Below are 24,485 nucleotides of genomic sequence, written 5' to 3'. Positions count from 1 at the left end.
TCAACAGTGACATCAAACACAACTTTTTCATTCAATACAGCGTGTTTATACTTAATAAAAAGTTATTATCTTAATGTCTTTTAATCCAACTATGACAGCATCACTGATGATCTGCTTGTAGACATGTTAGTATGTAAAGTCCAACATCTCCCTCTAGTGGCCACATATATAAACCATGTGTGAGGATGGTGTTAATGTAAAATGTGAATGTGTCACCAAGTTCCTCAAACTCAAACGTGTTGAAGACTTCAATGGCTTGAGGACCAGGTACCGTGAGCAGCAATGCAATTTTCCTGGCATCGGGTTTGGAGTCCAGTCCCATGGGAGCCATATACAGCTCAAACTGCTGCTTAAAACACTGACAGTTGCTGTTCACTTTCCCCACCAGTTTCAGTCCTTCCGGTGGCTTCAAACCTTCCGTCTCAAACAGAACTTTGAACGCTTCCACTCTTTCACATTTACTCCTGGTACCATGTGTTGCCTTCGTAGCGTTTGTTCAAAATAACACAGCATCCACTTCTACTTTGCGAGCTACTGCCCCAAACATTTTATTAACACCATTCTTATGTCACACCACAGACCAGTCTTCTTTCATGTGCTCCCCTGGAGGTATTCATGAGCTTTCTTAAATACAGTGCCCCCTGCTGGTAAACCTTATCATTACATTAACATCTACATATCAACACAGTGACCATCTAACATGACTGGTTAGTTTGCATTTAAAGTCCAACATCTCCCTCTAGTGGCCACATATAAACATGTGTGAGGATGGTGTTCATGTAAAATGTGAATCATAGTGTTCCAGTCAGTCATCAGTGTGTCTCTGCACAGCTGTAATTAAAATGTGTTCAGAGGGCCTCAGTGTCTGAATGGTTCCAGTTCAGCTCCATAACAGCAGCGTCCCTGGTTTGATTCCTGTGTTTCAGCTCATATCTGCCTCTCTCACTGAGGGGGACGTACACACACACACACACACACACACACACACACACACACACACACACACACACACACACTAACCTCTAACTCTATTTGAACCAATAGAAAGCTGGTGCTCAGAGGAAGAGGGCGGGCTTTACTTGGTGTCAGTGACAGAAATGAAAAAAAGCTCAAATGAGTGAGAAGGACGATGAAGGAAACATCTGTGCTGTGTCTGCTCTGTAAGTAGAATCTCTGTGTTTGTTTGAATTCTTCTACTTTGACTGTCTGCTCTCCTGATAACTGATGATGGAGGAGAAGACATGAAAAACAAATCAGGCTGAATTCAAGTTCAAACACCACGAGGACCAACTGCAGGTCTGAACTGACTCTTTATCTTTGCTCAGGAGTCGAGGAAACACAGCAGGCAGTGAAAAGATCAAATCATTCACTCATTATATCAACACAGCTTGAAAGTCAACACATGACTTTATGGAATTTACTTTTTTCAATCTTTTGTTGTCCAAACCTTATTGAAACATGTTACTGGCATTAAATAAAAAACGAGCTCATAAATATATAATACACAGACGAGTTTGTGGGTCTGTCAGCTGTTTGTGTGGAGTTGTTCTTTATTGTAGCCAAAAAACAAACAAACAAAAGAAAACCCACCGAAAATGGAAAACTGCTGCAAAAATTCCATTCATAACACATCAATCCTACAAAATTAAAGAGAGTTAATAACATGCTTTGTTGTGTGATGACATTTTAAGTTCATGGTTAAAATATCAAGCATATAAGAGTGTATTTATTTAATTTTATTATTTATTTTGTTGAAAAAACTAAAGGTGCTAAAAATAAACATGTTACTTGCAGTTTTGTCCCAGTAGAAGTGAACTAGACACAAGTTTAGAAGTTTTGGTGTCAGAGCAGTCAAACGGACACAATCATAGGAGGTTACGCAAAAGAGGGTGGACTCCTGTAGCTGAACTATTAGACACTGCAAAGCAGCGAATGTTGACCTGAACGCTGCTGCACTGAAGTTTGCTGCTTGTTGATAAAGTGAGTGGCTATTTGGCAGAGCGAGCAGACTTTGAACAGCTAGTACCTACACTAGCTTCAAGATAGTTGCTCTCAGGACATTTCTTGGCCTGAATGGCCCGGGCCAGATTACTGGAGTCCCCTCTACCTGACACCAGACTTTCCAAAGTACCACCCTGTTTTATGTCTGTGAAGGTTCTCAGTCATCCAGGTCATCGTAGTCAAAAGAGCTTGCAAAGAAAAGCGTCTGGACTTCTTTAAGTTGCTTGAAGACGTTTCACCTCTCATCCGAGAAGCTTCTTCAGTTGAACTGAAGAATCTTCTTTGCAAGCTCCTTTGACCACCCTGTTTTATTTTGTTTACTCCAGATGGAGCGAAGCAACCATAAGGTTTTGGGTCATAATGATCTCCAGCTCCTTTTCTGTTATATTGTTTTCTCAGCTTAAAATAAGTGGGAAAATTTCAGTTGATCAACAAGAGAGAAGTGGACTTTAATTTTGTATATTACCTGTAACGTGAGGGTTTGCTATGTGGTTTGGAATCACTCTGAATGATTAGAAACAGCAAGATGGAGACGGATAACTTTTTTAGAAGCCTCATTGCTCTCAGCACACAGCAACAACAACCCAACACTTCCTGTTTACCACCCTCATGAATACTCGACTGGCCTCTCAGAAGCTATACTCGGATCAATGCAGGGAAAACAACTAGGTAGATATAACACATACTTATTACTGCTTTGAACATGCATATGTAAACATAACATGTAAATATCAAAACACGTAACTACCAAAGGGGCACATAACCAACTCTATAAATGTTATAAAGTTATAAAGTTACATTTATTTATGAAGTTACATTTAAAGTTGCATTTAAATTTGCTGCTACACTGTACAATACTTATAATAATATTTATATTGTAATATCAGTTAACAGACACATTCAAGTTTAAATACTGTGTATTCATTGTGTTCATGGTGTGTAGTATTTCTATGAAGTCAAGTAACCAGAACTCAGAACAGAAGATGTCAGGAACAGCTGCAGAATATATGGGTTGTGCCCGGGGCTATAAGTAGTTCATATATCGGTCTCATTATTGACCCTAGGGAATTTTGATTTTCTGCCCCGGTCTACATCAGTATAAATATATGATAGATTGGCTACATTATGTTCACCTCAAATCAACCTGAGTGTCATTTCTCTTTAGTCCTGATCTCACTGCTGAGCTGCACAACAAACCAAGGTCAGTAACCTTCTTCTGTCACACATGAAACTCTAGGCTCTTGGCTCTTGACAGATTCAGTCGCATCTTTTCTCCCTCCCGCTCATCTTATCTTCCCTGTTTGCGTTACTCATGTCCTTGTCTTGTCTACTCTAACCCTCAGAGAGTGTCTTTCTTGTTCTCTAAACCCTAAAAAATATGGATTATATCAACTGGTCTCTGAACGCGATTGACACCTTTTTATGGATGACAACCCTGAGTTTGGGAGAGCCCAGTTGTCCTGGTGGGATGTTTTCTGCCGATACATGATGGATGGGTGGCAGCACTGGTGTGTGCCTGGTGGGACTGTCAATTTAGGACATAGAAGATCTATACTTGTTCTGAACCGTGATAACAGGGTTCTTGCTGATCGGAGCTGGCTCGGCCCTGACTTACTGATATTTAAGAAAGCTCTTATGGCTGTTCAAAACTCCACAAGGCTAGCCGCTATGATTGAAGCGATGGGAAGGGCCATGAGCACGTAGACGGTGCTTATGGAACATAAAATGGAAAGATCTTGGAGAAGCTCACGACTGTCATGTCTGTATGCAGGCAGGAAAAGGACCCAATATGCAGACTCGTAGAGGCAGAACTTAAACTCAAGGTCCACTGCATTATTGCAGGCATAAGTCAAAAACAGAACAAAACTAGGAGGGCTAGAAACTGAACTAGAGCTAAAGCACACAGGCAGGTCTGAGGGCATGGAAGTTAATGACGTAACAATGAACAGAAGCAAGCACAGACAATAAATACAGAAGGTTAACAGGGCAAAGAGGGAACAGCTGGGAGACACGGCTGAGGATAATTACACATGAGGAGAAAGGGAGGATGCAAAACTGAGCACACTGACTATTAATACTTTCACAGTAAAACAGGAAGTGCACAGATGAGCTGGGTGGGGAACACAGATAAACATAACAGCACAAAACACGAGGGGAAACACGGCACAAGAACTCAAACAACAATATACACACATGGCAAACACGAGAACTCGGACTCAGTAAAAGCTCGGAATACTACAGAAACCAAAACCAAGAGACCCACAATGACACATGAAACCAAGGAATAACACGACTCCTCAACTGGAAATTTACAGACCTGGTGACATGAGATCAGCTGTAAAAATGTAATGTAGGTTGTTTGCACTAAACCCAAACAACCATAATTTCTCCCATGTCGCTGCCAGAAGGCTCTAACAACAAATTCTTCTCCTTAATAACAGGACTGTGTTTAGACTCTCTGTGCCTCTATGGTGTTAAAATATGAAGATTCATTTGCCTTTCTGTGCCGAGATCTTTTTCTGTTCTCAATTTGTTTTCCTCTAGGAGCTCAGTATGGGTGGAGTTCTTTTTTCTCATCGTCTTCCTTCAGGGTGTACTTTCACTGTTTTCTTTTTGGCGCGTCCACGTCTGCAGCCTGATCTCAAATATAAAACTGATTCAATTAAGCATTAATCACAGAATTATAAAAGTTTTAACAAAAATATTTGATATAACTAATCAAATATTTTTCATTGTAACCCTCACAGCTCGTCTGACTGTGAGTCCCAGCAGCTTTCAGATCTTTAAAGGTGACTTTGTGTCTCTGAGCTGTGAGGAGGACGACAGCTCTGCTGGATGGACTCTGAGGAGAAACACAAGCACAGGAAACATCACTCAGTGTGGAGATGGGTGGGGAACATCATTTAACTCTTCCTGTGACATCAGCTACACCGTTGAACGGGACAGTGGAGTTTACTGGTGTGAGTCCAGAGAGGGTCCCATCAGTAACATGGTTAACCTGACAGTCACTGGTAAGCTGAGTGTGTGGAGTTAGTGTTGATGAAGCTGTGTGTAAATGGATGAAATGCTGTAGTTTGTCTCTGTGTTGAGGTGGATCAGTGATCCTGCAGAGTCCTGTCCTCCCTGTGATGGAGGGAGATGACGTCACTCTGCTCTGTAAAACAAAGACCACTCCCTCCAACCTCCCAGCTGCTTTCTATAAAGATGGCTCCCTCATCAGGAAGCAGCCTACAGGTCACATGACCATCCAGCATGTTTCCAGGTCTGATGAAGGCCTCTACAAGTGTGACATCAGCGGTCATGGAGAGTCTCCATCCAGCTGGATCACTGTCACAGGTGACACACTCACCTGTCTGTGTTTCTGCAGCTTTCAACATTCACAATGTGACGACGACTTAATGACTGTGTTTGCTTTATTTTAGGGGAAGACACCACCACACCTCCACCTACATCCACACCTCCACCTACATCCACACCTCCACCTACATCCACAGCTCCACCTACATCCACCTCTCATCCAGCTTTCACCTCCATCACTCTTCCTCGACCACTCTCTCTTCCTCTTCTCTCTCTGTTGTCATGTGTTGGATCCTCCTGTGTTGTGGTTCTACTGGTGTTACTGGTTCTGCTGGTGAGACGATGTGTTCACAGGAAACCTGAAGGTGAGACTGACTGAGACTTTTTGATTTTAGATTTGAAGTTCATGTTAATCTACATGTTATAGTCTTTACATCAATAGTGATTTGATGGTTTTGCATTGATGTTTGATCCCCATGGAAGTAACTCAACATTGTACAAATCTATGAATGTTTCTTTGTATATCATTTTTTTAAATTAAAATCCTAACTTTAGAGTTTTTAAGTAAAACATGTTGATGTTGAATTTGGATCATTTCACCAGATGAAGATGAACCTGTAGAAGATGACATCACGTATGGTGACATCCAAATATCAACCAAACGAACTCGAGGTAATTCTGGGTGTTTTTGTTACAAGATTCTTTAATGGTTGTACAGATGTTGTTGTTGTTTTTTTTAATGAAATGCTTTATCTCATACTTCAGAAAAGTTTGAGCTTTTGATTCTGTGCACAGACATTTTATGGCTTATTAAAAATAAAGTTATTTGAGGACACTGTGGAGCATGTAAAAATGTAGATGGATGGAACGCTCCCATTTTCTTTCAAGAGTTCTGGAGAAAGTGATCTATATACAGTTGCAGGCCCACCTTGATTTTGATCTAAAAGGCTGAGGCCCCTCCTCCCTATTCGAGCTCCTATTTATTTATGCTCCAGAGAGAACCGTGCGGTCCAGTTCCAAACTTATGTTATCTATTCCATGGTCTAAACAGAGCCTTCTGTGTGGCAGGTCCCACACTCTGTAATAGTCTGCCTCTAAATATTAGATCTGCACATTTGTTGGATTTCAGCACGAGGTAACCCACACATTGTTGTTTTAGTTCTTTCTATTGTCTTATTGTTTTATTGTCTTCTTTTTTATATTTAATTGCAACATTGTTGCACATTTTACTTTTTTAGTTGCATTTTAGTTTGCACAGCACTTTGTGCAGCGTGAGCTTTTGGAAATGTGCTATATAAATAAGCTTGACCTTGACCTTGATTTAAGGTTATATGCTAATGGCTACGTTAGATACAAAGCCCCAAGTAGAGAGAGTAAAAATTCTAAAGCTGTAGCTAAAATGACCACCAATCACATAGCCTCTGATCAGGATTTGATGGTCATCTGTGTAAAATGCAGACCTGAAGTTTAGTCATACAAACTTTGATATACATTAGACTCAATCTATAACATGTACAGGCAGGGATTTACGTCTTTTGACCGTTGATCCTCATCACTGAGTTTCCCTGAACAACAAAGTGTGCATAAACAAAACTTGCATATTCAAAACTATGAAACCATTTTCCTTGATAAAACCCCTCAAAAATCCTCAAATATAGATTCAATAATATGATTATAGGTTAAAGACTTGCCTTCATAAACTCATTGTTTTAATATGATCATTTAATATAAAACAAATTCCACAAATATTTTGACCAAACAACTTCAGAGATCTCATTGATAAGACTGACCACACTTTAAGACTGGGATGGTAGAGGAGGTCGCCCACTAATCAGAAGGTCGGGTGGAAGGACTGGATCCCTAGTCTGGATGCCAAATAACTTTGGGCAAGATAATAACCCCAAGTTGCTCTCCGATGGAGTATAAATGTGCATGAATGTTAGATAGAAGCACACAAATAGAAACATCATAAGGAAAAAGTGTTTGTGTGAATGGGTGAATGAGGCAAGTTGTGTAAAGTGCTTTGAGTGCTCGGTGTAGAAAAGCTCTATATAAGAATCATTTACCATTTATCATCACCACAATAACCGTTGCCCCTCCCCTTTTACTCCAAGCAAGCATCATCAGACTCGACTGTCTACTTTAATGAGATCCCAGTGTTTGCGCTTCCTCTTGGAGGGAGTACAAATATGAAACATCTGCAATTTTCTTTGGGCCGCGCTGGACCTTAACAAATAACACTGACTCATCCAGAGGTCTGCATCAGTGTATTCATGTTTTTGTGAGCGGCCGCTATATAAAAATATGAATTCAATTAAATTCAGTTATACTGCTCTGTGGCTTCAGTGCACACAGTTTGTTATCAGGGTGAAAGTGTTGTTAATATGAAGGGCATAAAAAGAGTTCTAACACCACAGCAGCTACTTCCTGTAGTTTAGTTTGAAGCTGATTGACACTTCTCTGTTCTGGTGTGGGCAATGACACTGTTTATATTTTGAGAACTTGCGCTGTGGTCAAGTCTCAGCCTGCACTGAAAAAGGTGCCAGCTCTCTGGTTGGTCATCATCAGCTCGTCATTTGTTGTTTCTCAGCAAAAGCATTGAGAAATGGAAAAAGAAAGACCATGAAAAGCTACAGCTATTTACAAATGTTACATACATAGGTCAATCTGCACACAGTCTTTTTAGCTGTGGTCTAACTGGTCTATGCTGTGTCTAAAGCTTGATACCCCAGTTTTGGTTCTATGAAACGTACATACCAAAAACTGTTCTAATGTTTGCAGAGGCCAAACACCAACATTAATATTAGGCACACTTGCTTGGCAGTTAAATTAAAACAGGTCTAAAGAGCTGACCCAGACAACTCTTTAACACAACGACTGAACATTTTCTGAAATTTAAATCATATTAAAATGTATAGAAAATCAGCCTGTTAAATAATATATACAGACAAATAAAAAGTCCTTTAAAATCATTAAATGTATTAATTAATAACACATAAATCAAAGTTATATTTTCACCAGTTGTTCATTAACTCAGACAGCCATGTCCTAAAGAGACCGATTTTACACCAGTGTACAGGCTACAAGGTTAATTAAATCAAATGTGTCATGATATCTATGCGACTTAAGACTTAAAAGCTACTATTTTTAATATGTCATACAAAGGTCACACTAAATAAACCCACATGTGAGCCCACTTTCACCCTCACACTTGCTTAAAATGTTGTGAGCCTGTTAGTTGCTCACTCTGACACGGCTGTGAAGCACCTCGCTTCACACAGGTGCTGCACCACTGCTCACTGTTACTGCTTCACTGTTTCACATGGAAGCTGGAGCTGTTAATGGTGAGAGGTCAGCTACACCAGTTTATCACAGGACATTTAGAAATGTGACTAAATCTTTCAACAAAGTCACCAAGAACTATGAAGTTTGTAATGATGTTTCCTGTTGTTTGAAATGTGTGTGTTTGTGTTCAGACTTTAAACCAGAGCCAGAGACCATCTACTCTTCAGTGAAGTCCAACCGTCCAGCTGCTGGTCTCTAACTGGCCCCCAGCACCTGAGACCAGAAGACATGCACACATTAATTTTTCACTGATATAAACTAAAATGATTCAAAACTTCAAAAATCATATGAGGATATATTTTTAACTGAAAATTTAAATGTGTATTTTGCTGCAGTGACAAAGAATATAAATATGTTAATGTGTTTCATGGCCAGAGTTTCGCTGTTTATATTGAAGTATGACTCAAGCACCTTGTTCTTGTTCCCTCAGCTACTACTTAATTTCTGCGTGTGAATAATAAATCTTTGCTCTCACTTATTTTCCTCGTGTGGTTCAAAAGGAAATGAGTCACATATAAAGTCTGCTGCCCTCTACTGGTAACACTGAGCAATTCAATAGAGCTCGAGCCAAATATCACAATTATCGATGATATTGATAGAGAGAAAGACACATTTACATTCCAGCTCCAAGCAAAGCAGCTGCTTTTCACATGACAATACTTTGACAGTGTGACATCTTTCAATTGACTCCTGAAGTCATTTGTGTTTAACTGCTTTTTACCAAAATAATGGTTCCCAGAGTGGCAGCAGGGGCGTCTAACAAAGTCATGAAGGCATTAAGGGGCTTCCACCAAATAAATATCGCATGTCTATAACTATATGTAGATTATCAGAGCTCCATTGTAGCTTCAGGTCATGATTCTGTCTTGTGATACAAAGACTAATTGTTTCTTATTTGGTGTACTTTTTCTGAATACATTGAATTTTAGCTCTGCAAATAATAAATCACTCTCCAAATTACTTAATGGCAACGTGGAGCAGGAAATGGGGTTTATCACTACTGTGTTGGGCTATTGTTGCACCACAAACTTGTAAATAAACCCACTGTATTACTAAAGAGAGTCTGGGCCTGAGTCCATTCAGCTTGTGATAGTCCAGCTGTTGATCAGCACCATGGACAGCACTCACACACACTGATATTCAAGCTCATGTTTTAGACTCACACCATCTTCGTCAACTGGACCAGCACTGGTGTAAAATAGATTGTGATTTGCTAAAGTAATATAAAGAGAGCTGCAAGTAACTTTTAAAGATGTGATATGATTGACCGAGAGTATTTTAGAAGTTGAATAGTTCCATAAATGTATTGCATTTGCCATCTACAATAATAAGTGGAAGAAAAAGGATGGATGGAATTTCCTCCTGGAATCACTTTATGTTTAAAAACGCCTCTAGCATCCAGCGCACTGCTGAGCACCTTCTTCATATGTTATTAGAGCAGATGCATGAAGCACATGTCTAAATATAACCATTTCAATCACAAGTGACTGAAAGTCAGAGATCTTTCTGTTGACTGTATGTTTCGTCACACATGGTGTAATTATTCTCTGGTGAAAAGTGCACTACGTTTTGAAATCACATCAACAAACCACAAACAACACCTGCCTAAACATTTGCCAACACATAGTTTCCATGTTATGACCTTAGAAATGGGAGCAGGGAGGAGCACAAAACAGGATTTCCTGAATGTCAGAAGAACACATACATTTGAAAATCCAAAAAGTTCTGTAACACTCACACTCTCCACAACTTATTTAAGTACCATCTCAAAAATATGTGTAAATGAAGAGAATCTTTATCCACAGTGACACTGAGGTGCGATCATGGCTCAAGAGTTGGCAGTTCATCTTGTAATCGGAAGATTGCTGGTTCAAGCCCCGGCTCGGACAGACCCGGTCGTTGTGTCCTTGGGCAAGATACTTCACCGACTGGTGGTGGTCAGAGGGCCCAGTGGCGCCAGTGTCCGGCAGCCTCGCCTCTGTCAGTGCACCCCAGGGCGGCTTGCCATCACCAGTGTGTGAATGGGTGGATGACTGAACATGTAAAGTGCTATACAAATACAGACCATTTACCATAAACAAATGTATTTTCAATAGATACAGACATATTTATTATGTTAATGTCTTTTAATCAAACTATGACAACATCTGCTTGTATCCATGTTAGTATGTAAAGCCCAACATCTCCCTCTAGTGGTCACATATAAACATGTGTGAGGATGGTGTTCATGTAAAATGTGAATCATAGTGTTCCAGTCAGTCATCAGTGTGTCTCTGCACAGCTGTAATTAAAATGTGTTCAGAGGGCCTCAGTGTCTGAATGGTTCCAGTTCAGCTCCATAACAGCAGCGTCCCTGGTTTGATTCCTGTGTTTCAGCTCATATCTGCCTCTCTCACTGAGGGGGACGTCCACACACACACACACACTAACCACTCACTGCCTTTGAACCAATAGAAAGCTGGTGCTCAGAGGAAGAGGGCGGGCTTTACTTGGTGTCAGTGACAGAAATGAAAAAAAGCTCAAATGAGTGAGAAGGACGATGAAGGAAACATCTGTGCTGTGTCTGCTCTGTAAGTAGAATCTCTGTGTTTGTTTGAATTCTTGTACTTTGACTGTCTGCTCTCCTGATAACTGATGATGGAGGAGAAGACATGAAAAACAAATCAGGCTGAATTCAAGTTCAAACACCACGAGGACCAACTGCAGGTCTGAACTGACTCTTTATCTTTGCTCAGGAGTCGAGGACACACTGGTTAAGAAAATTAATGCATGGATGGATGGATGGATGACATATGCTAGCAGCTGTCTGTCAGCTTTAGGTATGTTTTATTCAGTTTTATTCACCTTTGTTATCCAAACTTTATTAAAAAAATATTGCTGGTGTCAAGCTGACACGAGCTTGGAAATTAGAATTGGCTGGGCTGCACTATGAATTCCGGGATAGGTTGGGCCACAAAGGATACACCCCACCCATTAGTCAAATCTAGGGAAAAGGAGGACGCATTTGTCCCCACATTTGGAGCAGTCTTCGAATTTGGATAGCCTTGGTCACATCGCTGTGATGTAATTGCCTACAAATGCGGCCGTCAAAGCATGATGCCCCTGAATTTGGACACAGCAAACCTGCATGCTCTGCTGACAGTGTTGGGAAGGTTACTTTAAAATGTATTCCACTACAGATTACAGAATACATGCCCCAAAATGTATTCTGTAACATATTCTGTTATGTTACTCAATGTTATGTAAGTCAATCAGAGTAACGTATCCTGAATACTTTTATCATGCTTTTTACAGCTACATGAATGTACTATTGCTGTGTGATTTATTACTATTGCTGAAGGCTACTTGCCATACTTATACCAAATAGATTTTTAAACATTAATATAAAATGAGTAACAGTAGGACTGACATTAGGTATGGCTGCACTTTTTGCAGTGATCTCGTGATCTCCGCACGTATATAAAACAGGTCTGCAGCTCTAAACTGTAGTAAAGGGACGTCTGGCTAATACGTCGGGTTCTGTGTCGGACTCGTAGCCAGGTTCGTATTCTGTTACTCCTCAACACTGTCTGCTGAGCAGCCCTGTCTTATTGCTCCTGAGCATAGTATCCTAAGCTGCCTGAATCTGAACCTCTGGGGCTTGAGCTGTCGACAAATCCTCAGGCAGTGGACCCTTCAGGTCGGCCCCTTAGTGTCTCCTTCTCCACCAATGTGGGGTTCCTACCATGCCACCAGATGAGTCAGATCACTATTGCTAACACCTGCTGATAGGTTTGTAGCATAAACCTATTCGCTGGAACGTTAAGACAATATAATTACACTGCAAGCAAGACGCAAGTAGGCAAACTTCTTCATGGTACTCGTGCACGGGAGAGAACCAGACAAACGCCGTTCCTTCGCTTGACCCCAGTAGCTCTCGTCCGTCCTCCCGTAACACTGTCCTTTTATTGAGGTTACATGAATATGCATAGGTTCATTAACTGTGTGTGTGTGTGTGTGTGTGTGTGTGTGTGTGTGTGTGTGTGTGTGTGTGTGTGTGTGTGTTGCTGATCAAAGGGTCAAACATCCTTGGTCAGGAAGAGGGTAGACTAGACCCCCCCCGGTGAGGAAGTCCAGCAGTTCATCTAAACAGAAAAGCACTTAGACTAGAACAGACGTAGCTACGTTAATCCTACCATAAAACAATTAAAACAAAATGCGACCTCTTCCCGTGCTCCCAGGATGTAGGTGTGCATTCTAGTGTGGAATGCACACCAAGCCTCTGTAGCCTGTTAAAGATCACACAACTTATCACTACACAATTGATTATACACCTCTAAGCATCTATGGTTAAATATTTCTAAGCATAAATGACAATCAACAATGCAAACTCTAACACCTGCCTCCATCCGAGGGGTCGTTTTGATGCATGAGTTCAGTTCTTTGATCATTAAACCTACATATATGGATCAGAACTTAAGGTTTGACTCTCATCATGCACTGGAGCACAAACTGGGTGTCATCAGGATCAGGACGCTACAACACAGAGCGAACACCATCCCCACTGACACAGCGGCCATGGAGGCAGAAGAACATCACTTCAAGAAGGCTCTGAGTAAATGTGGTTATCCCAGCTGGACTTTTGTCAAAGCTGGAAAGGCACCTAAAGAAAGCTCCAGCCGATCCAGGAGAGAAGGACAACCGCTGCCCAAGCAAAAACCTGTAGTGATCCCATATGTGTCAGGAGTATCGGAGCAGCTGAGATGCATTTTTTCTAAACACCGTGTCTCTGTGGCTTTTAAACCCCAGAACACACTGCGCCAAAAATTGGTTCACCCCAAGGATCGGGTCCCCGACACAAACAGAGTAACATAGTGTACGCTGTTAAGTGCAGGAGGATTGCCAGGATTTATACATCGGGGAAACTAAACAACCTCTGGCAAAGCGGATGGTACAACACAGAAGAGCCACCTCGTCAGGCCAGGACTCTGCAGTCTATTTACACCAGTGGACACTCTTTCAAGGATGAGGATGTACACATCCTGGACAGGGAGGAACGCTGGTGTGAGCGCGGAGTAAAGGAGGCCATTTACGTGAAAAGGGAAAGACCATCTCTGAATCGAGGAGGGGGCCTAAAGGTACATCTTTCGCCATCTTACAATGCTGTGATTGCAGCCATTCCCCAACTCTCTGTGAATGGTACTCATGGCCATTCATCAGTGGTCTTTGATCAGTGGGTTTTGGTCAGTGGTTGTTGATCAATGGTCATGAGAATTTGCATAATTATGATGAAGGAACTGAGCTCCCAGCCCATTGTTCCTTCAGTGGGCTGGTTTCAGTCATTATGCAAATGTACTGTTTATAAGATTGAAACCTGCAGTCAGCTGAGACTGAAGAAGTCACTTGGATGAGTTACAAAACGTTTCTCCCACAATCAACTATTTGGAGATTGCTGTTTGCTCAATTCACCAGCCTTCCGAGTCTCTTCTTTGATGATGACCTCCTGAAGGGCCCTAATAGTTGCGTAACTATTTTTAAATCCCTGTAGAACTGGAACCACGTAAGCTAGTGCAATAAAAAAAAATTTGCATATGAAACCGGAGCAGTTGTACTTACATCTTATGCCATCAGCTTGCCCTTCCACATATAGATTTGCAAAAATTGCATAAAAAACCCTTGCAGCAACAAAAACACAATATTCCAGAAACACGCTTTGCCGATTCGATCATAGCACTTCCTACGTTGGAATAGATGTCAGCGCGAACTATCGCATGTCCGCCATTATCTGATGTCATTTTGCAAAAAAGGTAGTTTTTTACCTTCAGGGCCTTATAAGCCTATACTGCTGTTTTTAAATGTCATGTTTTATGCTTTTGTGTATCGTTTCTGGGATGCTTAGAACTCAAATTGCACTGCTGGGAATAGTTTATTTTGATGCATATGCTGTTTTTTGCAAATTTGCATTATAATATTTATTTTCATTTTTCCTGCAGTAAATAAAAATTGGCGCATCTCAAAAATAAAACTATGAAGACATTTTTTTGTAATTTATGTAGTTACTATGCACTCATATCATTAAAATGTGGGATATAACGGTTGAATTGATGGATAGCAACTTGAAATGATCCCAAAAATGGCACTACAGCATGTAAAAATATAAAGATTGAGCTCTGGCGGACTTGGTTCTATGGTAGATCTTAAATGGTTAATGGAAACTTTCTAGGCTTAGGCATGAATATAAATGGTTACAATAATCTAGCCACATGGAAAGAAAACAATAAATAACTGTCTTTAAATTTCCTTGATATGAAACTGAACTTGGACATGTTGTGGTATGTGGTTTAGTTGCATCAGTGCCAGTAGGTGATGGTTGACGTAGTTTGTATCTATTTTTAAGTTTCTAAGTTTCTTTTTTTTTCAGTTAAAAGGGTTTAGTTATTGGAAAGAGGGCGCTTCCTCAGTTTGTCAGCTGTTTGTGTGGAGTTGTTCTTTATGTTCACCTCAAATCAACCTGAGTGTCATTTCTCTTTAGTTCTGATCTCACTGCTGAGCTGCACAACAAACCAAGGTCAGTAACCTTCTTCTGTCACAGTTTAAACCTGAGAAATGCTCACTGATATGACCTGATTGGGTTCATGCTTCACAATGTAAAGTACAACAGATCATCGCTTTTTTTCATTGTAACCCTCACAGCTCGTCTGACTGTGAGTCCCAGCAGCTCTCAGTTCTTTAAAGGAAACTTTGTGTCTCTGAGCTGTGAGGAGGACGACAGCTCTGCTGGATGGACTCTGAGGAGAAACACAAGCAAACGACAGAGGACCCAGTGTGGAGATGGGTGGGGAGAACCAGCTGGTTCTTCCTGTGACATCAGTATGATGATTCATGACAGTGGAGTTTACTGGTGTGAGTCCAGAGAGGGTCCCATCAGTAACATGGTTAACCTGACAGTCACTGGTAAGCTGAGTGTGTGGAGTTAGTGTTGATGAAACTGTGTGTAAATGGATGAAATGCTGTAGTTTGTCTCTGTGTTGAGGTGGATCAGTGATCCTGCAGAGTCCTGTCCTCCCTGTGATGGAGGGAGATGACGTCACTCTGCTCTGTAAAACAAAGACCACTCCCTCCAACCTCCCAGCTGCTTTTTTCAAAGATGGTGTCTTTATTGGGGATGAGACTACAGGTCACATGACCATCCAGCATGTTTCCAGGTCTGATGAAGGCCTCTACAAGTGTGACATCAGCGGTCATGGAGAGTCTCCATCCAGCTGGATCACTGTCACAGGTGACACACTCACCTGTCTGTGTTTCTGCAGCTTTCAACATTCACAATGTGACGACAACTTAATGACTGTGTTTGCTTTATTTTAGGGGAACAAACCACCACACCTCCACCTACATCCAGCTTTCTTCCTGTTCTCTCTGTGTTGTCATGTGTTGGATCAGTCTGTGTTGTGGTTCTACTGGTGTTACTGGTTCTGCTGGTGAGACGATGTGTTAACAGGAAACCTGAAGGTGAGACTCAGACTTAACATTTTTTACATGTGTTGGTTTATTTACACATGTATTATGATTAACTTTGTTTTGTGCTTACATTGCATGCAAAAGTTACTATCTTCAAGTTGTTACATCTTACATATATAAAATTGATTGATTGATTGAATCTTTATTTTGAACATGTTCTGCGTCTGAATTGTAATTTTCAAAACATCACCATGGATTGTAATTGCAAAAACTGCCAGGCAGAAAAAAAGAAAAGAAAGCTTCAATAGTGCAAACAACAGATAACAGTGGCAAAAACCTCCAGACGAAATAAACTTGGATGCTTCTCACCCAGCTTTGACAGCTGAGATAAACATTTGACTGACAGGGAAAAACTCTGGATCTGGATCTGGAATCACTCTGCAATCATCTGTCACATCCTCTTCTGTCACACCAACACTCCTGCAAGGCAGCACCATCTTTAAAATCCTTTGTCCAGTATATATACTATCCCCCCTCTGCATGTCCGAGCATTTCACATTTTACTTAAATTAATTCACACTTTTACAAACATGTTGTTTTATTTGATTTGTTTCTTTGTCAACAATTTAAGGCTAGAAAAGAATAATCTTGATAAAATATGAGTTTTTGTCTTAAAATTATTATGTGTTACTTTTTGTTCATTGTGTTTGTGGTCTGTGGTTAGCTGAAGCTAACAGCTCTGCAGTCGTCCAGCATCCTGTTTCTGATAGAAAGAAAACATTTCAGCTGCAGGTGTTTCAACACAGAGCTGTTTATTTAAAATAGGAATTAATTCCTCATATTAGACGAACTTATTTAATATTGTTTACAGATTGTTTTTTAACAGACGTCACAGTTTTTTGTGATGGGCGGCAACATTTTAAAACCCATTTAAATTCTGAATACACCTCTTATTACCACCATAATTTTGTAGTTTGTCTGATATTTTCACTGTCATCTTGATAATGGGAAGTAATGTTGTCAGTTATCTCAGGTGATCTATAACTGAAATGTTATGTATTCTCTGAAGGTTTTCTATAGTAGCAAAAACCTCTGTGGGAGCAGCTCTCCTATTAGCTGATGGTCCTGTGTGTCTTTTATTGTGCAGTGAGAGATTCAGCTGCAGTGTACTCATCAGTGACATCTGAGGACACCAGCTATGCAGAAATCATCATCAAAGAGATGCAAAACAATTCAAAGATGAGAGGTACAGCTGCGTCTTGTCTCCATCATAGTTCACTTCTATAACCAACAACTGGTCCTTTGCTTTAAGCTAAATGCTAACATTAGAACAGACAGCAGACAATTTAGCATTGTTTCTTTAGCAAAGAAATTAAAATGTCAAGGATGCTAATAAAATGTTGTCTTCTTCCTCCTCACCTCACATCTCATGTACTGAACAGAAGTCAGAAGCATGCATAAAAATTCTTAATTGGTCCTGATATTCTTTCCATTAATTATTGTCATCAGATTAGTCTTTTTACCTTCCTGTCTCTGGAGAGAGTCAAGAGCCGACTAAACAAAACTAACAGCTGGTTAAAAGCTTAAAATCACACTTTCCCCCGATAAACTGTGTGATAACATTCTAATATCATATTGCAGTTTATTCATTAAGCATCAGAGTCCATCAATCTTAGATCTACTTCAAAGTTGACAAAATGTAGATATTGAAGGAGTTAAAACTGAAAATACAGAAGATAAAATAAGCCTGTATGCTGACAATGTAGTGCACAAGTATTCAAACTCACCCACGTTCACTACCTCTCACCCTTTCCTCTTCCTTTGTCTTTGGGTAACAATAGCACATTTTTCCCCTGCATTCTGTAGCCAACAGTACCAGAGGCAGTCATGTTTAATCCTGACCGATCTGGTGTGCTCATTCTTAAAGATCAAAATGGTTAATTGCACTGGGTCCGCTTCCCCATGCCGTTCTCTCCATTTATGTAGACTTGACATCAGCACTAGCCTGTGACCGCCAAAACTGATGGAACAGAAAAGTAAGTGGATTTTGATCCACCATGCAATACCATCTGGAAAGCATCCAATTGGCAACAGCTTCATTTCACACTGCGGATGCAGTAAAAGCATACCTGAATAGAACAACACAACGAAATGGAGAATGGAGAATAACTTTGGTCATACCGATTATTGATTTTTTTAGTTCCTTTGATCAGTTAAAGGTAAAGAAACAGCTAATAAAACATTTATTAAAACACACAACCCATCTCAATCCAAAATTGAGACCAGGGGACAGAGTTGACTCTTGCAGGCATATTTGACGGTGTGGTAGCTCCAACTCCACCTAAGTAAATAAATGAAAATGAGGAGTTTTGGTATTGGTGGTTTTGTTTGGGCCAAATTTGATCTGGTGTGTTTGGGCATTTGGCAATGCAATAACTGGGTAATAAATCCATTAGCAGCCAAAATGTGTCTGGTTTTGATATGCAAAAGCTGTTAGCAGTGTGAATGTTCACACTAAATACAACAATTATCCTTTAATGCAGTGAAACAAGTCCTGCATGTTTAACCGCAGCAGCTACTTCCTGTTGTTGATTCTAAACTGTAGCTGAAGAAACCACCACAGAGAAATCTGGTTTTAGCCAATGGCAGTGTTCATTTTGTGAGAGCGTGTTTTCTTGGTGCTCTGTGGTGAAATGTGTGAGACTGCACTGAAAGGCCATGACTGTGGTTGTGCAATTTCATCATACAAACACCTACAAGTTTTATGCAATCAGTTCCTGTTCTCAGCAGAAAAGAAAAAAAGTGGAGAAAACTGTGAAAACCTGCTGCTAAGTGCAAATGCTATACGTTAATGTCTGCATAATCAAAAATAAATAAAAAACTGCCACAGATTTATTTCAGTAGTATATCAGTGCTGTTAGTGTAGTGTAGTAATTTGTGTGTTTATTTCTGCAGAGGCTGAGACAGGTGTTGTGTAGTCAGAAGTGAGAACTGAAGGTGCCTTCTGACTGCTGTAGAATCACAGTCCATCATTTTTCTTTTTCTTCTTCTCCATTAAAGGGTTACCACAGCAGATCACCTGTCTCTAACTCACCCCAGTATTCACTTATTCTACCTCACTTGTTAGATCGATATGCTGTCATAGAGATAAATAAAGATATCCTTATTATGCTCATCTCAGGCAGAAGAGCCACACCCACGTAAAGGACAGCCAATCAGCTGAATGTTTCATTAAAGGTCAAATAAAATAGAGAATGAAGACAGAGGCTGAAGAGAGTTCAGTATAAGATAAATAAAGATTTTTTATAAGTGTGAATCAAGCACAGCTACTCAGGAAATAACCAGATAAGTTTTATGTTAAATGTGAAGCGTATCTGTTATCCTGTCCTACAGAGAGGAAGCATAACACAAATTATAACCAAACTCAAATAAATTCAATTACAATGTGTTTCAGCCCAGTAACTTCCTGTCTTCCTACGCTGCTTATTTTTTCCACTACACGTGGGTCAAACTGGGTCAAATTTTACACACCCACACTCGCTTCACAGCTTCAACACAACTGTGCATCACTGTTCACCTTTACTGTCTGAAGCCTCACTACTTGTAGCTACATCTTGCAGCAGTGACGTGAAATAAAAGATGCTGTGACAGAGGAGGTTGTCAGACAAGACAAATAGCTAAATATTGACCAAGAGAAGAAATATCTAGTGGAAAATGTGGGAATGCTCCTACTTACGAGAATCATGTCTAGTGGTGAGGATTGATAATTCAAGGTTTGTGTTTTTACGTGTTGGTCTGTCTGAGAAATCTTCTGTGAGAAGTTGGAAACAGGAAATATTCGAATTTTAATTTCCCTGAATGCAGCTGATGCAAGTTTTTCAGTTTTGTGGGTTCCTCGTTTGAGTTTTATGAAGTTCAACAAGCACAAACAAGTGTGGGCGGCACAGAAGCACTGAGGTGTTCTCAGTAACATCTGAACCGTGTGATGCAGAGAGGTGGATTGATTGAACTACAAATCTTGTAATCATGTTTCCTGTTGTTTTGAACTGTGTGTGTTTGTGTTCAGACTTTAAACCAGAGCCAGACGTCGTCTACTCTTCACCGAAGTAGTCCACCAGTCCAACCACTGACGTCCAGCTGCTGGTTTCTAACTGGTCCATTCAGAACTTCAAATCAGAGAACATCCACATGTTGTACATATTTTTATGTTTTATGTATTTTTTCACTTATTTAAACGAATATGAGTCATAACTCAGATCTTACTTGTGGAGTGTTAAATGTCTTTTTTTATGTTGTATATGAACCATATGAGTTAAGCACCTTGTTTATGTTTGCATAGAAATACTTTAGTTTCTCTGCAGGATTAATAAACTTGTTCTCTTTCTGTGATGTCAGATGGAAAATTTGACTTCTTCCGGTTGTGGCTAACTGACGCATGCTTTATTTCACAGCAGAAAACCATAAACATAACACTAAAAACAACAAAAGAACGACTATATATATAAAACAAACAAAATATTAAAACAAGCACACACAAAAAATCAAGCATGAAACCACAGCAGCAGAAATTTTCCAGTTGCTGTAAACTTCACAGATAAACTTTTTTACAGATGGAGAACTTCGCCTTGATGTTGTAAGTGTCACTGAAACCGGCCCGCAGCAGCTGACATATTAAATAGTAATAATAATAATAATAATAATAATAATAATAATAATAATATAGCACTACACTTGGAAGAGAAACAAAGCAATTTCACTATGTTAACTTGGATTACAAAGTTAGTGGTTATATTGTCTGGTGCCATCTAGTGGTAAAACATTAACAGTGTTACAGTGGAGCAGATTTTTTTCTTGTTTAATGAACGACAACCTGCAGGGTTTGATTCCATTTCACGTGACATGATGTGTGTGTACTTTGTAAGATGTGAGAGTTCCCTTGTGTCATTGTCATGGTCATGGGTTAGCTCATGCTTTTCCCCTAAACTTAACTTTTTCTATTGTTTATATAAATATATATTTTCCTAATGAATTTTAACAGAAAATATTTTTCAATTTACACTAAACTAATTAAAATTAGCTTCCTGGTTAGTTTTTTTTTTTTTTTTTAAAGTGAGGGGCATCCTGAGAAATATATTACCTGTACTTCCTGACCTTGCTCTCACTCATTTGTAGCTAATGTTTGCAAATCTATTGAAGTCAACAACTTGCAACAATTTGTGTTTTTGGGTAGTTCGTTTAGAGCAGTGTGTCAGCGCAGCAGCAGTTTAAATGATGTTTACAATGCAAAGCAAGAAAAAAGTGATGCTTACAGGAAGGACAGCAGAGGCCTGAAAGATGAAGCTCTGATGGACGAGTAGCTTGTGTTTTTATATGATGAAAATACTTGCTAATGCTGTATGTGTAAGTGTGATATACAGAAGCTCGTTCATTGGAAACAATTGTTGAATGATGAATTCTTTAAATGATTGCTTTGAGTTACAAAGCAACCCCAAATTCAGGATTTGACTGAGCCATATGGAAAAGAAATGGGAAAAACTTATAAGTAGGGATGGGTACCGGTGTCCGGTGCCATGATGACATAAACGGTAGTAACCAGACCGAAAAGCAGCGCACATTACGGTGCTTTATTTCGGTGCTTTTTGTTCCTGAGCTGTGATACACTTCTAGCCAATCATTTTACGTTTCCGAGGATAGTAGGCGGGTCCAGGTACGTACGTTCTTTTAGAGCAGAGCTACAGATTATTTTTTTTTTTTTTTTTTTTTTTAAGTGACATCAGAAACAGCAGCATGTGACATCACGTGATGGCGGAGCTTCAGTTCATCCTTTGTCATCTTTTTTTTTTACAGATTAAAAATGACCAAGTCGAAGCGGTCAAACTCTGGCTGTAGTTCACAGCAAAATATGAAAACTCAGCAGCAACAAGTGCTTTAAGCTGATACTGTGATACTGTCAAAGGAGGTAACACCTCGAATCCGATGAAACACCTGGCGACGCATAGCGTTTTTTTTAAAAGCCGAGAAATGCGCCGTATTTGATAGCTTGCTGCGAGACCTCACACCGAGCGCATCTACTGCGGGTGGGTTGCCTGTTATCTGACCCGGAGTTAGCAACATTCCCCAAAAACCCGAAGAGTAGAGTCCTGGCCCCTAGCCCTGCCAGTGTAGCAGAAATGATGACGGATGATGATGGCAGCAGCAGCTGTTCTTCTCTGCGTGAGTAGCTTAATGTTGTTCGTGTGTAATTTACGTTGAGTAGGCTAACCACGTTATTAAATTAATGCATGTAAGGTGAACTAGCAAACATCATCATAGCTACATGCGGCTGTCCTCTTGTTTGATGGCAGATACTCTCTTCACCCTGGCCAAAAAGGCTAAAATGACCAAAGAAAAAGTGGAAAACAGTTAAACATGAGAGGTTTTTGGACAAAGTTTGTGTTTTTTCCATTGTTTAAGCACTGCTTCCAGCCAAGAGTGATACCATATATGCCCCATAGCTGCAGAAAAGGCTAACATTGTTATCTTTTTACAAAAAACCAGCTGAACATGGGAGGTTTTTGGACACAAAATTGTGTTCTCCATTCTTTAAGCACCGGTTTCAGCACCGTTTAAGCACCGGCACCGTTTCAAAAGTACCGGTTTGGCACCGGTATCGGATAAAACCTAAACGATACCCATCCCTACTTATAAGAGACTTGCATCAGCTTTAGCTTACTTCATATAGTGAATTCCTGGGCATCAACATCCACGAGGATCTGAGCTGGTCACACCATGTTGGTGTGATCACAAAAGCAGCAAGACAGCAGCTCTTTTTCCTGAGAAGATTCGGCATGAACCCCAGAATACTTACAAACTTCTATCGATCCACCATTGAAAGTATGACTGGCTGCATCACCACCTGGCACGGCAGCTGTAATGCTTTGGACCGCACAGCTCTGCAGAGGGTGGTGAGATCAGCACAGCGCATCACCGGGACTGAACTGCCAGCCATGCAGGATCTCTACAGACAGCGCTGCATTAGGACGACTCAGAGGATCCTCTCTGCCCATATGGAAAAGACATAATAAAAACTTAAAAAAGTCTTGCATCAGATGTGGCCTTCTTCATATAGTTAATCATATAAGGCTTATATGATTTACTCATGAAAGTGGCCACTTTCTCATTACTTTCATATATTGTTTTAGGAAGTATCCAAAACATACAAGTTTCATTATATAATTTTTCAAGGGATCTTATATATATATTTATATCTGTTTTCACTTGTATGCTTTTCATACAAGTTTCACACAAGACAGATACAAACTTTATAAGATTTATATATATCTTTTCCATATGGGCATATTTAAGTGAAGCTGGTTTTTATTAATAGTTAATTAAAGCACTGATATTTATTTAAAAAAAAACATGCTCCTGTTCAACTGAATGTTATTAAATAATGGATGATCTGATGAAGTGTGTGTGTAGTGCTCAAACATCGTCCTCTAGTGGCCATGTAAACAAATATCTGGGTTGATTATGTTCATATCAGTTTTGCAGTTTGCCCTGATGACGGCAGGGCCTGAGACGACAGAGCAATGTAATAAATCATGTTGGAGTTTTTAATGTGTTTAAAATAGTCATGAACTACTTTGTTCCTTCTCTTCTGATGAAATTCCATCCAGAGGCTCTTTGTAGTTTCTGGTTTCAGTAACATCATTTCTGTAAACTGACACGCTGAGCACTGAAACCACAACACACAAAACCCGTTTTTTCAACACTTTACATTTTTTAGTCCTGATTCACAACAATCTGTTTTATTTATGGTCACTAACTATGTCAGATGTGTGAGTCAGTAAACGTAGCTGTACTCGGGCAGCTGGAGTCATGAAGAAATCCAAAATTCACTTTTTCAAACGTTTTTGTTTTTTGTGATCAGGGACCAAACCAAAGATAAGACATCTTAGTTAAACACTGAAAAGAGGCAGGGTGTGGTTTGTCTCTCAATACATCCGAGAATATAGCCAAATAAAATTCAGCCAATGACAGTGAACTTTTATCAGACTCCTGGTTTGTCTTGTTCATTTCCTCATATCAATGTTTTGCATGTGGCATGGCAGATGTTTTTTTATATTTTATATTTGTATATTCAAATGTATTATATCGTATTAGTTTGATGGTGAGTTAATGCACTGTTGTGCACCTGGTGTATGTTCTGAAAGACAGTTCTGTGAACTGGTCATTGAGTTCTGGCTGAACTAGATCTGATCCTGGGTCTGTTCCAGAGAGCAGATAAAACTGGTTTTGCTAACCGTCAGGTGAGGGTTTGTTAAAGGAAAACAGATAATTAAAATTCCGCGAATTGCAGTGAATTTTTGTCTGACTCCTGGTTTGCTTTTTTTAATTTCCTCCATACGAATGTTTGGCGTGCT

General features: G+C 40.0%; 3 protein-coding genes and 1 long non-coding RNA gene across 5 annotated transcripts in view; all 4 read left to right on the top strand.

Moving 5' to 3' along the window:
• LOC146713048 (programmed cell death 1 ligand 1-like) overlaps positions 1–24,485 on the top strand; it is a 178,376-nt gene that overhangs the window by 18,942 nt on the left and 134,949 nt on the right. The gene's annotated exons all lie outside the window — the stretch shown is intronic.
• On the top strand, positions 1,057–9,473 carry LOC146713057 (low affinity immunoglobulin gamma Fc region receptor III-like). The gene is made up of 7 exons (XM_085452334.1): positions 1,057–1,160; positions 3,167–3,202; positions 4,749–5,012; positions 5,092–5,337; positions 5,424–5,663; positions 5,902–5,970; positions 8,775–9,473. Exons 1-7 carry the CDS (start codon positions 1,130–1,132, stop codon positions 8,840–8,842), a joined length of 954 nt encoding a protein of 317 aa, XP_085308460.1. The 5' UTR covers positions 1,057–1,129; the 3' UTR covers positions 8,843–9,473.
• On the top strand, positions 11,110–15,193 carry LOC146713056 (uncharacterized). Its single transcript, XR_014919133.1, has 3 exons — positions 11,110–11,213; positions 11,379–11,462; positions 15,155–15,193. It is a non-coding gene; the product is annotated as an uncharacterized LOC146713056 (long non-coding RNA).
• Positions 15,258–20,492, top strand: LOC146713055 (Fc receptor-like protein 4). The gene is made up of 5 exons (XM_085452604.1): positions 15,258–15,576; positions 15,656–15,901; positions 15,988–16,131; positions 17,228–17,326; positions 20,147–20,492. Exons 1-5 carry the CDS (start codon positions 15,258–15,260, stop codon positions 20,188–20,190), a joined length of 852 nt encoding a protein of 283 aa, XP_085308730.1. The 3' UTR covers positions 20,191–20,492.

Source organism: Copadichromis virginalis, linkage group LG3 (genome assembly GCF_057382275.1).
Source record: "Copadichromis virginalis isolate Kocher_CV1m ecotype Utaka linkage group LG3, C_Virginalis_male_GT1.1, whole genome shotgun sequence".
Lineage (NCBI taxonomy): Eukaryota > Metazoa > Chordata > Actinopteri > Cichliformes > Cichlidae > Copadichromis > Copadichromis virginalis.
The sequence above is the reverse complement of the archived record's forward strand: the minus strand, read 5'-3'. Positions and strand labels throughout refer to the sequence as shown.

Excerpts from the sequence above, each read along its gene's own strand:
- LOC146713057 (XM_085452334.1), top strand. The coding sequence starts at position 1,130 with ATGAAGGAAACATCTGTGCTGTGTCTGCTCT. Across the intron at positions 5,338-5,423 it reads CAGCTGGATCACTGTCACAG|GGGAAGACACCACCACACCT; the intron begins GTGACACACTCA and ends GCTTTATTTTAG. Across the intron at positions 5,664-5,901 it reads TGTTCACAGGAAACCTGAAG|ATGAAGATGAACCTGTAGAA; the intron begins GTGAGACTGACT and ends TCATTTCACCAG.
- LOC146713055 (XM_085452604.1), top strand. The coding sequence starts at position 15,258 with ATGCTTCACAATGTAAAGTACAACAGATCATCGCTTTTTTTCATTGTA. Across the intron at positions 15,902-15,987 it reads CAGCTGGATCACTGTCACAG|GGGAACAAACCACCACACCT; the intron begins GTGACACACTCA and ends GCTTTATTTTAG. Across the intron at positions 16,132-17,227 it reads TGTTAACAGGAAACCTGAAG|TGAGAGATTCAGCTGCAGTG; the intron begins GTGAGACTCAGA and ends TTTATTGTGCAG.